The sequence below is a fragment of the Engystomops pustulosus genome, chromosome 2 (assembly GCF_040894005.1).
Source record: "Engystomops pustulosus chromosome 2, aEngPut4.maternal, whole genome shotgun sequence".
NCBI classification, from domain to species: Eukaryota; Metazoa; Chordata; class Amphibia; order Anura; family Leptodactylidae; genus Engystomops; species Engystomops pustulosus.
Window position 1 is genome coordinate 44,710,576 of NC_092412.1, and position 14,996 is coordinate 44,725,571.

The following is a 14,996-nucleotide window of genomic DNA, read 5'->3' on the forward strand; positions in this document are numbered from 1 at the left end:
AAACTAACACATAAAAAATGACAATGTAGAAACACAACATGACATTTTAGCACATAGCTCTAAGCCGGCTACTAGAAATGTAATATTGTACACGTTCAGGTTGATATTTTTGCTAAAATGAAAAATTTCACTTGCTCAGTAATTCTGTACGCACATGTAGGAAAACAGAGAATGAAATGTAATAAAAAATTATAAGTATAGAAAATTGCCTGTAATTATCTCAGCTAGTCATAAAATATTCATTTTTCAAAGAAAAAAAAAACTGTCATTTAATATTTTAAGTAAAAATATTGCAGGACTATGAGAGACATTTCATATATTTGATAAGTATTTTCCAAAAAGACTGGATAGTTTGAAAATAACGGGATATAATGTTCTTGGAAATGGAATGAAGCCATAGTCTATATCACTGACACTTCCCAAATAGTCTGACTTATGCCAGTTTATGGATATGTGAAGGCTTTAAAGAGGACCTCTAATCACTTTTAACATCTGTACCTCTTAGTATCCTTGATGTTGATGTTGTTCCATCTATTCCATTGCAGGCGTAAAATTCCCTCTAGCCCCCACCATTCCTGAGCTTTCAATGCAATTAGTTTTAGCCCCTGATATGCTAACTACACCATTTACTGTCAGGTAGGTGGTCCTGGGTTGCAGCAGATACCATGGGGACGACCTATCTGTCAGTAGAGAGCAGTATTGGTAAAGCAGTTATTAGATGGAATAGTTGGATGTGATGAAAAGTCCGTGTTTAAGGCAGAATGTTATAAAATAATGTGATAAGATGTAAGGAAGTGCACTGGATCCCCATTAGTCCTGTATTTGGTTCCCTCCCAACATGGTCATGGGACTAGCTGTTTCCTAATCGGAGGAGAAGGAAGTGCAGATGAGCAGTGACCCAGGAAAAGTTACTCATGCCAGTTTCCCACAAAAAAGTTTGATCTCAGAAAACACACTGTGATCTAAAGAGATTTCCCAGACCAAATCTCGGAATGTAGGTTCAGTCCTGAAAATCCATCCAGCGCATGGAGTGCTTTTCTTGGACCAAACTCACTTGTGGGCAATCGGCCTAAAAGTGGCTGGAATCCACTGAGTTTAGTTATTTATTATTTTATATTATTTTATAATATTTTAAGGTGTTATCAAAAAAAATTTTCAAGGCTCAACCTAATCAACCTAATCAGCAGGTTTCTCGAATAGCATGGGTTTTCTTCGCATCTTCTGAAAGTTTGGACATATTTGGCAAAAAGTAATCAGTCAATTCTGGATGCTAGGATGTAGGAAGCAAAACAAAATAATCAAGCATAAGAAACCATTCATAAAAGCTTAAATTGTGATGACAAGACTGGGTCCGAACCCACAGTGAATAATAGTTTTTGGGGTTCTGTAGCTATGGGCTACTTAGAAAGGTTCTGAAATTTATTGCCAAAAGACAGTGACCTGGTGTGATAAGCTCATTCTTATAATGTTAATATAGAGGAGTGGACCTGAATTTTTCCGCTCGGGTCCAAGTGTGTCCTGCGCGACCCGGACATATTGCCGGATAAATTGATGGCCCTGGCCAACTAGTCACGGCTGTGATTGGCCAGAGGGAAGTGTGGGTCGCGTAGGAAGCACCTGAACAGAATCTTTGGGTCTGCTCATCATTAAATGTTATCACTGCTGTTTATAGTGGATCCTCTCCAGAAGAGCAATCTTTTGTAGAGCCCTCCTCCCTAAAAGACTGTCCATTAACCTCTCTGGAGGTCTATCCCTCTATAAATAGACCATTTGTCATCCTAACAAGGACCACATCTTCTTCAAAAATTACTAGCCCCTTTGAACAGACCAAGGTTTTGTGTGGGGTAAATGTCAAGTCCTGACCCCTAAATTCTCTATAAAGTAGATTTTTGTGTTGGATTTGTTTTGCAACATTTTGGATTTCTACACAATTCAGCCCACTTCTATTTTTATGTGCAAATTTGGGTTGTCTGATCAAAGAGGTTTCATTGCATGTTAATACAACGTGGTGTAAGCATTCACTTTGGATAAGCAAAGATAATAATTGGTATAGTAGTTCATTTTTCCCAGATCATCTCTATTTTATTTTTGAATGATTGGATCTAGCAAGAAAAACCTAAGGACTGCGGCCAATGTTCCTCCCCTTAATATTCAAATCTGTGCTAAGAATAACAATTGCAAACACAGCAAGTAAAAAAGAAATTCATTAAAAAGGATAACCAGGGAAGCGGTGTTGTGATGGCAGCTTTGGCTGACCTTATCAGACCATGTGATCTACGTACCATGGCAACAGCAGATTTCCGAAATAACTTAGACTATCGTTAGAATAGGTTACACTTATCTCCAGGGATCTGTTTCAAAGGCGCTGGAAGAACCGAGCTACGTCTCCAAGAGAAAGTCAGGAGAATGAAGCTTCCAAGAGAAAGACTGACAAGTGGCAATGGGTATATGGAGACAGTTTTATATATGGATAAAAATCCCTAAAAATCCAGCAGTACCATAGCAATAGCAAAAAACATTGTGGGTCCAAACCCCAAAACTGGTCTTTGACACTGTTCAGGATCATTTCAGGGTCTGAAATGTTGCACTTGGGTAAATAAAGCACCCATCCGTTTTTTTTCACATCAGGTTTGGAGTGCAGTCTCATTTTTCTTTGGTACAGAAAAACCCACCTATCACATTACTATATGGCAATATACACCCTCCATCAGTGCTGCCTGTGTATGGTAACCTGCCACACTAAGGATGAAACAGAAGATACTGTTAGGATTCTTAGTATGGCAGGTAACTATATACAGGCAGCAACGTTGGAGTGTTTATATTTCCATATAGTAATGAGATATGTAGGTATTTTTATACATATATAAAACTGTCTATAAAGCTTAAAAAGCTGAGAAGATTGTACATAGTGTCCTATCTGCAGGCAGCATGTTATAGAGCAGGATGAGCTAAGAAGATGGTACAAATAGTCCTATTTGAAGGCAGAATGTCATAGAGCAGGAGGAGCTCAGAATATTGTTCAGGGTGTCCTATCTGTATGTGGCATGTTAAAGAGCAGGAGGGGCTCAGCATATTGTACATAGTGTCCTATCTGCAGGCAGCATGTTATAGAGCAGGAGGAGCTAAGACGATGGTACAAATAGTCCTATTTGAAGGCAGAATGTCATAGAGCAGGAGGAGCTCAGAATATTGTTCAGGGTGTCCTATCTGTATGTAGCATGCTAAAGAGCAGGAGGGGCTCAGCATATTGTACATAGTGTCCTATCTGCAGACAGAATGTTCTAGAGCAGGAGGAGCTGAGCAGATTGTACATAGTGTCCTATCTGCAGACAGAATGTTCTAGAGCAGGAGTAGCTGAGCAGATTGTACAAGGTATCCTATTGTCAGGTAGCATTTTATAAAGCAAGAGGAGCTCAGCATATTGTAGATAATGGCCCACATTTACTAAAAACTGTACTATGTGCAGTTTGCCTATGTAGTGTGTAGGTTGCGCCACTTTTTATTTTGGTGCAATTTTAACATGGGGCGTGCAACACATTTCTGTCTAACTTTCCGTGATAAATCTGGCGCATGGTCCGACTGAGAACTGGAACGCCCCTGTACATTGTATTCTTTCTGCAGGCAGCATGTTATAGAGCGTCTTTGTAAAAGACAAGTCCTTATGGAGTATTTGGCTTTGCCAAAAGCCAAATATTACTTGGCTTTACTGCGCATGTCACTGGGGTCAGGAGCAACCCACTAGGCAGGCCCCAGGAGGAGTTGAAACAGGAAATACAGGCAGTCCCCGGGTTACATACAAGATAGGGACTGTAGGTTTGTTCTTAAGTTGAATTTGTATGTAAGTCGGAACTGTATATTTTATCATTGTAATCCCAGCCAGAACATTTTTGGTCTCTGCGACAATTGGATTTTAAAAATGTTGGATTGTCATAAGAACCAGGATTAACACTAAAGCTTCATTACAGACACATTTGATAACTGTTACAGCTGTTTATTGCAGCCTAAGGATAAAGTACAGTAAATTACTAATATCCAGTGGTCCGTTTGTAACTATGGGTCGTATGTAAGTCGAGTGTTCTTATGTAGGGGACCGCCTGTATAAGTGTTTGATGCTTTTTTTTTTTTAGTACTGCCACAGACAACACCCATATTGGGAGATTTTTGGGTGGCTTATTGTCCCAAATTGCTATCATGTGTTCCCTTCAAAGGGAACCTGTCACCAGGAGACCCATTTTTAGCACTCCCCCAGTCCCCACAGAGCATAGTACATACACTGCCAAAGTGTTTTTGTATAAAAAATAGGTTTTACAGAAAAAAAGATATGTTATATTGTACCTTTCATTAGCATCTGCTGTGTGACTAGGCAGTTGCCAATTGGGAGGTGCTGGAAAGGAGCAGTTCCCCCCCCCCCAGCCTTGGGAAACATGTGCCTTTTCAAATATATGAATAACTCCCCACACTTGGGATTGGCCGTAGAGGAGCAGGGGGCGTCGCTAAGCCCAGTGATGGGTGTTTTCATATATTTGAAAAGGTAACATATCGACAAAAGTATAACATATATTTTTTTCTGTAAAACCAATTTTTAATACAAAAACACTTTGGCAGTGTATATACTATGCTCTGTGGGGACTGGGGGAGTGCTAAAAATGGGTCTCCTGGTGACAGGTTCCCTTTAAAAAACTATTATGCCTTCAATCCAATTACTAAAATAGGAATATGATTTAACAAAGTGTCGATGAGCTGTACAAGAATATTTTTAGAGTAAATGAATCTGCACGCATGTGTTCGTTTTATCACTAGGATTCCAGGAAAAGTCTATGTATGTTCCGTGATATTTGGCACAAACATACAATGCTGTCACCGCAAAGTAGTTAGTAATCCATTTGCTACTAACCAGCTTGTCATATGTATCCAAGTATGACTGCGAACATCTAGATGCACAAAATGTGCTCATCTCTTCAAAAATATCCCCATTTTACACCTCTGTCAGAACTAAAGATGGTAACAATTGTTAAAGTATGAGTGGTTATTGTGTAACAAGTCAACTTTATCATGTTATCACCTTTCTTTATAACATATATATGGTTAAAAGGGATATCCCCATAGCCTTCACCTTTGTTGAAGGCTTCCACACAATCTTGTCAGACGGTCTAAAATTAGTGGTGATCAATGGACGATTGCCATGGATCTGACCCCTAGTGTTCTCTCTCCCCCCAATCAGATGTTTGGAAAGATCACAGTGTTCTTACACTGTTACAGCTTAATTCTATTCTCTACATGGGACAGAACTGCAAATCCCAAGGCACTGTTACTTGGCCACTGGATGGTAGTCTTATTTAGGTTGGGTTATTTGGGTCACGTTTCAGAAGATTTGTAGATGGAGATGGAGAAGGCCACTCCTTCTCTATAATGCCTGCCCTAATATATCTACTTTTGGGTAAGACATAAAAAGTTGCAATTTTTGTTGCAATATCGAAAATATCCATATTCTTAAATACTTCTCCCCATTCATAGCTCTTGAACTAAATTTGTAATGAAATATGAAGACATTTCAGAGTAAGGCCATCTACTAATGAACGTGTGGAATGCCCATGGAAATGGACAATCCAAACAGACTGCACAATACACACATCTTGGCGGAAGAACTGCAGCGCCACCACTGTTTGTGTGCAGTTGACCTTAAATATAGTTCACTGCCACGACAGGGTCTGTTGGCATCTTATGTAGCCCATGGGTCAGATAGTGTGCTGTTACATTCCCTTTAAGATAAAATTCTAATGCTGGATCCTGGATAATGATAATGAACTTGTTTCCTTGTTCTACCATTGTTAGTGGTAGAGACGCCACATTGTCCAAGTCTGAGGATAACGTCTGGAGACACATGAAGATGCTGCCAATGTTTCAACTGTTAAATCCTTTACTGTGTCTCCATCTGGTTTTGATATTGCAATAGAAATAATTTGTTTTGGCACATGACTTGTTGATCTTGAATGAGATAAAAATCTCTAAGATGTTTGTATGACACAAACTTGGAGGAAGGAACAAGCGCTGAAATGCTGTCTAACTGGTGAACGTCTTGCCTTACCGCTCTCATCCAGTAAGAAGTCATCTTGGTAACGGAACTTTTCGGGTCCACAAGCAATAAAAATGTCATCATCTCCGAAGAAATCTTGAAGGCACATCACCTGGAAGATAAGTTACAATAACACTTAATGATACTTCTTAGTCTAAAGATATAGGATCAACTAAACATTCTGGACCATAGATATGTGACAGCCATTGTATGTTTCATTTAAAAACTACCTTCAATTACAACAAAACATGGTAGAATGCGTCAGTCACTTAGATGACCCAAAAAACATTTTATTGTCAATTTTCAGAGTTAATTTGCCATCACCAGGTCTATATCAGTCAACCCAACTGTTACAGCTACTAATATAATTTTAATAGCTAAACAGAGCTGGATGGAGAATACAAAACCATGTGCATGGGGAGTGTGTTGGCCACTAAGCACTACCATACAGGCTCCACTGGGTGGACAAAAATGGTTTTATAGGTAATCTCTTATGAACATGTTAAAGATAATGCTACCATTGGGTTCTGTTAAGGTTTATATGGAATATAATTCAGAAGAGAACTACCTTAGACCTGAGTGATTCAGTCCCAGCCTCACTGCACCTCCAACACAGTGATTGACATTACCCGGTCCTGCCGCGATCCCGCGGTGCGTTGTTTGACGAGGGTTTGGGTCTGCCGCGATTCACTAAGATTGTGCGCCCGAGTTCCTGCATCCGTCGCTTCTGCGCCGAGGTACGCCGGAGTTCACCTGCTTCTTCCTGGTGCATGTGAGTGCTTGATCTTGCGACACAATTCCTTTTTTATATTCCGCAGTTTGTCAGAATCCGTCGGGTTGTCCGACGGCCGTGCCCCCCAAGTTCTGTTGCATGCAAGCCGGTGCCGATGCGGCACAATCTGATCGCGTGCGCCAAAAAACCGGGGCAATTTGTCGCAAAACGGAAATAAACCCAAAGAAAGTGCGGCGTTCAGACCCTTAGTAAATGTGCCCCATTGTCTTGTGGTTGGCTCCTGGGGAACAAGGTGCAAAAGAAACAAGAAACCCAAGACATCAGACGAAAGTGCATGTCTTTAGGGAAGATGGGCAGAGATGTTATAGCAGAGATGTAAATCAGTGTTGGAGACAATGGGGCACATTTACTAAGGGTCCGCAGCCGCGAATCCGACGGGGTTTTCCCGAATATTTCCGCTTTGCGCTGAATTTCACGGGATTGTGGCGCACGCGATCGATTTTTGGCGCAATCGCGCCGACTTTCGCGCGACAGAAATCGGGGGGGAGTGGCCACCGGACAACCCGAAGGATTCGGAAAAACCGCGGAATTTAAAAAGCCATTTGTGTCGCAAGATCAAGCACTCACATACACCAGAAAAAAGCAGGTGAACTTCGGCGGACCTCGGCGCAGCAGCGACACCTGGTGAATATCGGCGCACGGACCTTGGTGAATCGAGGCAGAACCCGAATCAGCGTCGGAGAACCCGCCGCTGGATCGCGACTGGACCGGGTAAGTAAATGTGCCCCATTATCACTCAGCTCGCAATCTTTATGATGTTCTAAACACATACTGTATATACTGGCGTATAAGACTACTTTTTAACCCCTTAAAATAATGGCTACAGTGGGGGGTCGTCTTATACGCCGGATATACGGGGGCCGCACTGTGTGAGGTGTTTTTTTTCCCCGTCAGCGCGCAGAGAGCCGCTTCCTGGGACCGCCGCGCATGCGCGGCAGTCCGCCTCTCACAGTCATTAGAAGAGGCTTAGTGCGCGCTGTATGCTAATGCAGCCGCCCTGTCACAGCGGTCGGCGTCACAGAGCTAGGGGTCACAGGCGGCACTTACAGAAGCATGTCGGATCTTCATTAATATCGCAGCTTACAGTTATGATCACCAGGCACTTGCTCTCTTGTTTGTTTTGCAAAGTTTTAAGCAGACTTTTTTTCATTTGGGAGAGGGGTAGTCTTATACAGCGAGTATATACCAAATTCTATATTTTTAGGGCAGAAGTTGGGGGTCGTCTTATACGCCCAGTCGTCTTATACGCCGGCATATACGGTAGATTAAAAGTTTTTTTCATCCTGGTACATTGTTGGGAAACAGGAAAGACATAGATGGAAAGCGTATTATGCATATGCAGTAATGGTTATTCTGTGACCGAGTATAAATTCGGAGCCATGCAGAGGTACGGTACCTTATAAACTGTATGGCCCTGCACGTATAAATGTTAATATACTGTACTTTTCCCTAGGTAATTTTGACTATTTCAAATTCAATTCTTCATCTCAAAGGTCTATTTTTCCACTCTGCACTGTCGCACTGATGATCAGCATAGCTTACCAGCAGGAGAGGAGGGCTGCAGCACAGAGACTGATACTAAATGCTTTTAAGGCCCCCAACCATCATCCTACAGTAAGTGCGGGCATCTGCACAGTATGATCTGTACATTAACAGTCCTATTCATAAAGCAACTCCTCATCATCATCACTGGACCAGAAAGTGCAGAGCAGCGGGCAGCTCTCAGGACAGCATTGGGGACAGAGCTGTGACATATGTAGAGTATGGCTTTTTGGGTGATTTTTTTAATAATGTTTTTTATTGGAAACTCTTTAAGGATCTAAACTGCTAAAATGCTTTCTGAATTTGAAAGATTTCATCTTTTATTACTAGTGTTATACAATATTTGTAGTGATTATAGCACAAGCATAATATACTAGTGAATATACTAAATGAAGCCTTTCTGGTGATAAATGAAAAAAAAACCTTACTAAAAATACATATGGACTGAACATGTGTACACTGTGCAATTGTGTTTTTATAATGTACTAAAACTAATGAAGTCACAAATCCTAAATAAAGAGGACACCTAACCAACTCCAACAACCAGGGGTAAATCTATCCAATATGCTTCCCAAGGGGAACTATAGAAAGAAGTTCACCCCACCCATCCAATAGTAACATGTCAAGTTATTTTTTATTGAGCGGGTTGTCCATTGAGTGTATCTAACCCATACTGACATCGGGCGTGAACAGATGCTAGTGCATGCATGGCAGTCCCACAAATTTGCTCTGCCTCTAAACTAGTTTCCTCCACAAAATTATCCTAACTGTGACCCTGATGCTGTCCCTAACTTCCTGTATGTGGTGCCAACCTGAGGCAATAGGCTCAACATGCCTCAAAGCAGGTACAACTCTGCCATCAACCCTAAATATTTGCCTCTTTTAATAGATGCTATTGCACTGACTGTATTATAGCTGGAATTTCCTTTCTGTTCCTTACCATTACTGAGCTATCAAGGTAATTATTTTTAAGGTCTTTATTATCAGATAAGCTCTCTACCCCAGTCCAGGGCCACCAATCTGACATTGAATTTTCATTAGCATATTGTCACTCAAGGTGGAAGCTTGGGAGAAAATTTTAACTAAATCAGAATCAGTAGAACAATCCCATTGAACGGATGCAAAAAGTTGGGGTTTGTCGAATGTGGTGAAAGTTACTCATTAACATAATTATTTTGGACAAACTATAGTTCTGACATCGATATTAAATCTGCCAAAACCTGCACGTCTGAAATCAAGGAAGATCGCTCATCTCAGCAAGAATGGTGCACATAAACCTTTAACTGTGATGAAGAGGGAACATTCTCAGCAATCAAAGACTTCAAAATATGAAAAACTGATTTTATTATAACTTGTTACTTGTTGAAGATGCACATAAAAAGGTGAAATCAATAAGTACTAAAGGAGGCTGTGTGCCAGAACAAGGTAAACTTTTCATCAAACTTTGCATAAACAAATAGTGCAAGTTAAATCCAAGAAATATCAGAGAAAACATTTCTTCTTCAATATACTTTGCTCCTCTCATGCTTCTAGTAAAATCTCTAGGCAGAGAGGGGGAGGGGGGCATTGGGGCTAATCTAACTGCTCCTCTCATGCTTCTAAGAAAATATCTAGGCAGAGAGGAGGGGGAGCGAGCTAGTCTAATGCTTGTTCACATGCTTCTATGTAGCTCTCTAGGCAGAGAGGAGGGGGAGGGACATTGGAGCCAGCCAGGGCCGGCGCTATGGGTAGGCAAAGGTGGCAATTGCCCAGGGCCCCCTGAAAGGGGAGAATCTCTTCTTTCAAATGAATCTTGAATTTTGTTTCTAGGTGCCAGGGATCCAGAGATATTCAGGTTTAAAGTGAGAATATCAGGGCCATTTTTATATATAAAAATCACTCCCAACGGCAGTTTAACAGTTAATATCTCCATTTCCCTAAAACTTAGAAACACAAATTCATATAAAAGAGGAGACTCTTCTTTCATAGGAAAAAAGTAGTGAGGTTCTATGTGTCACAGAACCAGAGATACAGCCCTCTGAAGTGTCTCCCCATCTCCAGATTCTTAGCCATCAGGCTGCGGGAGCATTTCCTGCACACAGGAGCTGCTGCACCTCACAGATAATGGAAATATTCACTTTATATGTTACTACATTGTGAGAAGGGATAATATCAACTAATATTCATGTTATTAACCCTTCTCTGTGCAGAACTATCTAAGAACACACTTTCTCTCTTATTGCCTTTTATTTTGTGATAGTTTTTTGTTGTTGGGAAAATTGACTGATACAATGAACATTCAAACCCAGAACATGTCCATGAAGTTATATGTAACACCAAAAACACACACGTCCTGGAATAAAGTTTTTATTTCCCATCATTCTCCATTATTTACACCTATGTTATGACGTTCTCACTCTCATTCTTATGATCCGTGGAGGGTTCTGTTATTGTGCGGATAATACAATGGCGACATCTAAACGTGACTTTATTATCTCATTAGAGAGGTTTATGGATATATAGTTATTTATTTGGGTGACCACTGTGTAAGGAACATACAATAATAGATTTGTGTGAATTTCTAGCTGAAAAGTAAGTATCTAGTTATTACAGTTTTAGTGATATTATGTGGATTTATTTATGTGAACAGATCAATATGGGACATTTGTGAACTCTACACATGTCCATCTATTACAGGAGATGTGAAGGGAAACAGTTTCTGTTTGGAGCACATTTTTTGCCATCAAAGTCAAATTTTAAGTATTTTTTTGTAAAATGTTTCATTCCGAATCAAAGTTGCATGAAGGCGCCTATGTCTATAAACTCTTTGATGCTATTTTGAAAATGGGGCAAGTGTCTGCTTTCAGAAAATATCGGTCCCTCTCCCCAATGGGCCTCACAAGTCTAATCGGCCTACCAGTAATTTTTTGGAGTGTGGGAGGAAACCGGAGGACCCGGAGGAAACCCAAGCAGACACAGAGAGAACATACAAACTCTTTGCAGATGTTGACCAGCGCTGCAAGGCTGTAGTGCTAACCACTGAGCCACCGTGCTGCCCATCAATCTCCCTATCAGCTATCTATCTCCTATAAAATTCTCCAAAATTACAGTTTGTTTTACCATACTAAAGGAGCCTCTTGCTGACTATGACTGGTCATAAAATAGTTTTATTTTGGGGCCCCACTTTTAGTTTTGCCCAGGGCCCCACTTTGTTTAGAACCAGCCCTGGAGCCAGCCTAATGCTTGTTCACATTGAAGCTAGTCTAAATTTTCCTCTCATGCTTATAAGAAACTCTTTAGGCAGAGAGGAGGGGAGGGTACATTGGAGCTAGTCTAAATGCTCCTCTCATGCGTCTAAGAAACTCTCTAGGCAGAGAGGAGGCGGAGGGACAATGGTGCTAGTCTCCATCCACCAGCTCAAAGACAACTACAAATTACAGATAGAGATAGAAAGCATTGTCAGTAATGCTCCAAATTGTTGCTTTCATAGATGTCAATCTCAGGATAAAACAACCCCACTAATCCTAGCCAATTGTGGGTTCTCTATAATGGCCATCAATAATTTATCCCTAGATGGGCATATCTGAGATTCTTGCCTAAGAGTATAGTTACACAAAAGAATCTTGTGTAGTGGTTCATCTCTGATCACACCACAGGGCCACACAGATAGAGGCCATTTGTATGCTTGGTCACACTTGTCTGGATACCATATAAGCACTTCCTAGAGCTCTCGCTTCCGGTTGTCTTACAAGAGCTGAGCACAAAGGCACTTGCTATTTATCGGGGCAGACGAGAACTCGGCAGAATTCATTATTTTCTGTTTGAATCAGATCTCCACGGCAACAGTTACATCACAATGATGCTAAAAGGATGTCAGTAGTGTAGACAACATCACAAAAAATGTGTTTCTTTCCTTCTGTGACCTCAATAAATTGCGTTCAAACGCCAAGCACTCGAGGGGGGGAAACATCATGTACTTAGGGACTAGGTATCTAGGTGCAGAATGTTCGGAGGTTTAGATCACAACTTAAGAAAAAAAAACAATAGATTAACTAGAAAATGTGTTTAAAGGGAACCTGAACAACAGGTTTTCACCATTAATGGAAATCTACTATCGGTAATCTACTTTCTGAAGCAGTTCCCAAAGGAGATTCCCCCTAAGTGCAGCATCAGCACATCGTTTTTATCTTAATATTTTATTCAGCCCTTAGTGGAATAATGTTTATTCATTTATTCAGATTACTTGCAGAGGCTACTGGGGGCGTGGAGTAGCCTCAGACATCTCCAAGGGTAAAGACTACTTCTCGGCCCTGGTCGTGACTGCAAACCCACCTACCAACTGGTCTCTCCTCTTTGCTGTAGGCGTATAGAACCTGTTTAGCTGCAGAAGACGTACCTGCTGCTGGGACACACCTGTACCCTGGGATGGGGGTGGGGTTTCTGTACATGCGGAGTAGCCCCCGGTGGCTCGCTTGTAGTTTTTTTCTAACTAAAATAGAAAAATTTTAAAAGCCATTTGTCTTGTCTAGTCTGGTTGCTAAAGGAATGAACCTTTAACACTGTTTCCCATTGAGATCAATGTGTGAAGGGGAATGGGGGGCAGGTCATGCTTCAATCCGTCCATGACTCTCCTCCAACTACAGGTGTCTAGGACCTGCTTCAGCCAAACATGCCCTCCAACAACCACGGCGGTCCAGAACCTGCTTCAGCCAAACATGCCCTCCAAAAAACCATGAGGGTCCAGGACCTGCTTCAGCCAATCCATGCCTCCAACAATCACTGGGGCCTAGGACTTGCTTTACTCAATCTCTGAAATCCTTCAATGATAGTATCTCAAAAGAAGATATCTGTGGTCCGAGGTAAAAAAAAGGAAGCGGGTAACCTGACCCTATAGCAATTCTGGCCAGGTGCAGAGGATTCTGGACCAGAGTAAGTACACTGGGGGTCATTTACTAAGGGCCCGATTCGCGTCTTCCCGACGTGCTACCCGAATATTTCTGATTTGCGCCGATTTTCCCTGTATTGCCCTGGGATTTTGGTGCACGTGATCGGATTGTGGCGCATCGGCACTGGCATGCACGCAAGGGAAATGGGGGGGGGGGTGGCCGAACGAAAACCCGATGGATTCGGAAAAACCGCCGCATTTAAAAAAAAAAGTGTTGTGGGACTCGCGCTTACCTTCACCTGGAATAGGCCAGTGAACTTCAGTGCATTCCAGTGGGCCTCGGCGGACTTCAGCGCAGCAGCGCCACCTGGTGGACGTCGGAGGAACTACCTTAGTGAATCCCGACCGGACCCGAATCCACCACAGAGAACGCGCCACTGGATCGCGAATGGACCGGGTAAGTAAATCTGCCCCACTTGAGTTTTTTTTGGCCACAATTGCCACAGCACCAATGTAGACAAAACTGTGGAAGGTGGAAATAGAATCAGATGGCCCAATACTAAGCTTTGGGGCTTTGTTCAGATTTTTGGCAAGCTTCATAATTTCACCAATCCCTTTTAATTGATCACTTTTTTTAGCATGATCAGTTTCAGAGTCCTGGACAAACTCTTTAAGAAATATTTCATTTTCTCATGAATTTCTCATGATTTTCTAGTCAGAAGAGAAAAATTAGTCATATATCATAAAATAGGTGGGGTTGAGGGGCTGATAAGTGACATGCAAAATCTGCAAGAAGAATGGACAAGCTCTATGCAGATGATAAATCTGTCCATGTATGGATATGTAGTATAGGGCCATTGCTTACTATATGTCTAAGCTGTAACTCTATGCACCTTATTTTATGCATTGAATCTGTAGTAGTACAGTCCATCACAAACCATGTTATTGAAGTATACAATGGCTTGAAATAACATCGTATGACGGCACACAGATGGTTTATGGCTGTGGATACATAATACAGAAGAAGAGTGAAGAAATCAGGCGATAACTTTTAGAGGATAACTGAGTATATTTGAAGGTGAGCTTTCAAGACTACTAGTTTTTTTGGTCAGACATGATGTTACGCATGAAACAGAAAATTCACAGCATTTTATAAACATTTGACATTGATCATCAAAGGATATTACAAAAAACTTTGAAACAACAGATTAATAAATACATGGGCATCTTTTGTACAACAGGACAGCAATAAACACACTAAAAACCTGGGAGGCATGACAAGACAGCACTGGCTCTTATCTATTGTGGTCAGAGGTAGGGGGTCATGAAGATGCCATGAATGTTAAGACCACTTTATAAGGTGTTAAAGTTTTTTTTTTTTATATCCTTTGATGATCACTGCCGAGTGTGTGTAAAATGCTGTGAATTTTCTGTTTTATGCATAACATCATGTCTGACCAAGAGAACTAGTATTCTCAAAAGCTCACCATCATAATATATATATAAGTGATGGCGAACCTTTTAGAGGTCAAGTGCCCAAACTGCAACCCAAAACCTGCATATTTTTTGCAAAGTGCCAAAACAGCAATTCAAGCAGTAACTCATTGAAATTTTCTTGCTCCGTGCTGTACCACAGCTTTAAATGGGCCTGAGGGCACCAATATCTTTGTCAGAAGTAGAGGAAATTTGAGTTGTCACTGGAGCTTCCCTTGACAGCCTCCTAA

General features: G+C 41.3%; 1 protein-coding gene across 5 annotated transcripts in view; it reads right to left on the reverse strand.

Annotated features, from left to right (window-relative positions):
• Nucleotides 1-14,996, reverse strand: part of DCLK1 (doublecortin like kinase 1) — a 212,467-nt gene that overhangs the window by 122,266 nt on the left and 75,205 nt on the right. For all 5 annotated transcript variants that reach the window (XM_072134414.1, XM_072134413.1, XM_072134418.1 and 2 more), the window contains exon 4: nucleotides 6,086-6,185. In XM_072134414.1, coding sequence (XP_071990515.1) covers nucleotides 6,086-6,185 — 100 coding nt within the window. The remainder of the gene's footprint in view (nucleotides 1-6,085; nucleotides 6,186-14,996) is intronic.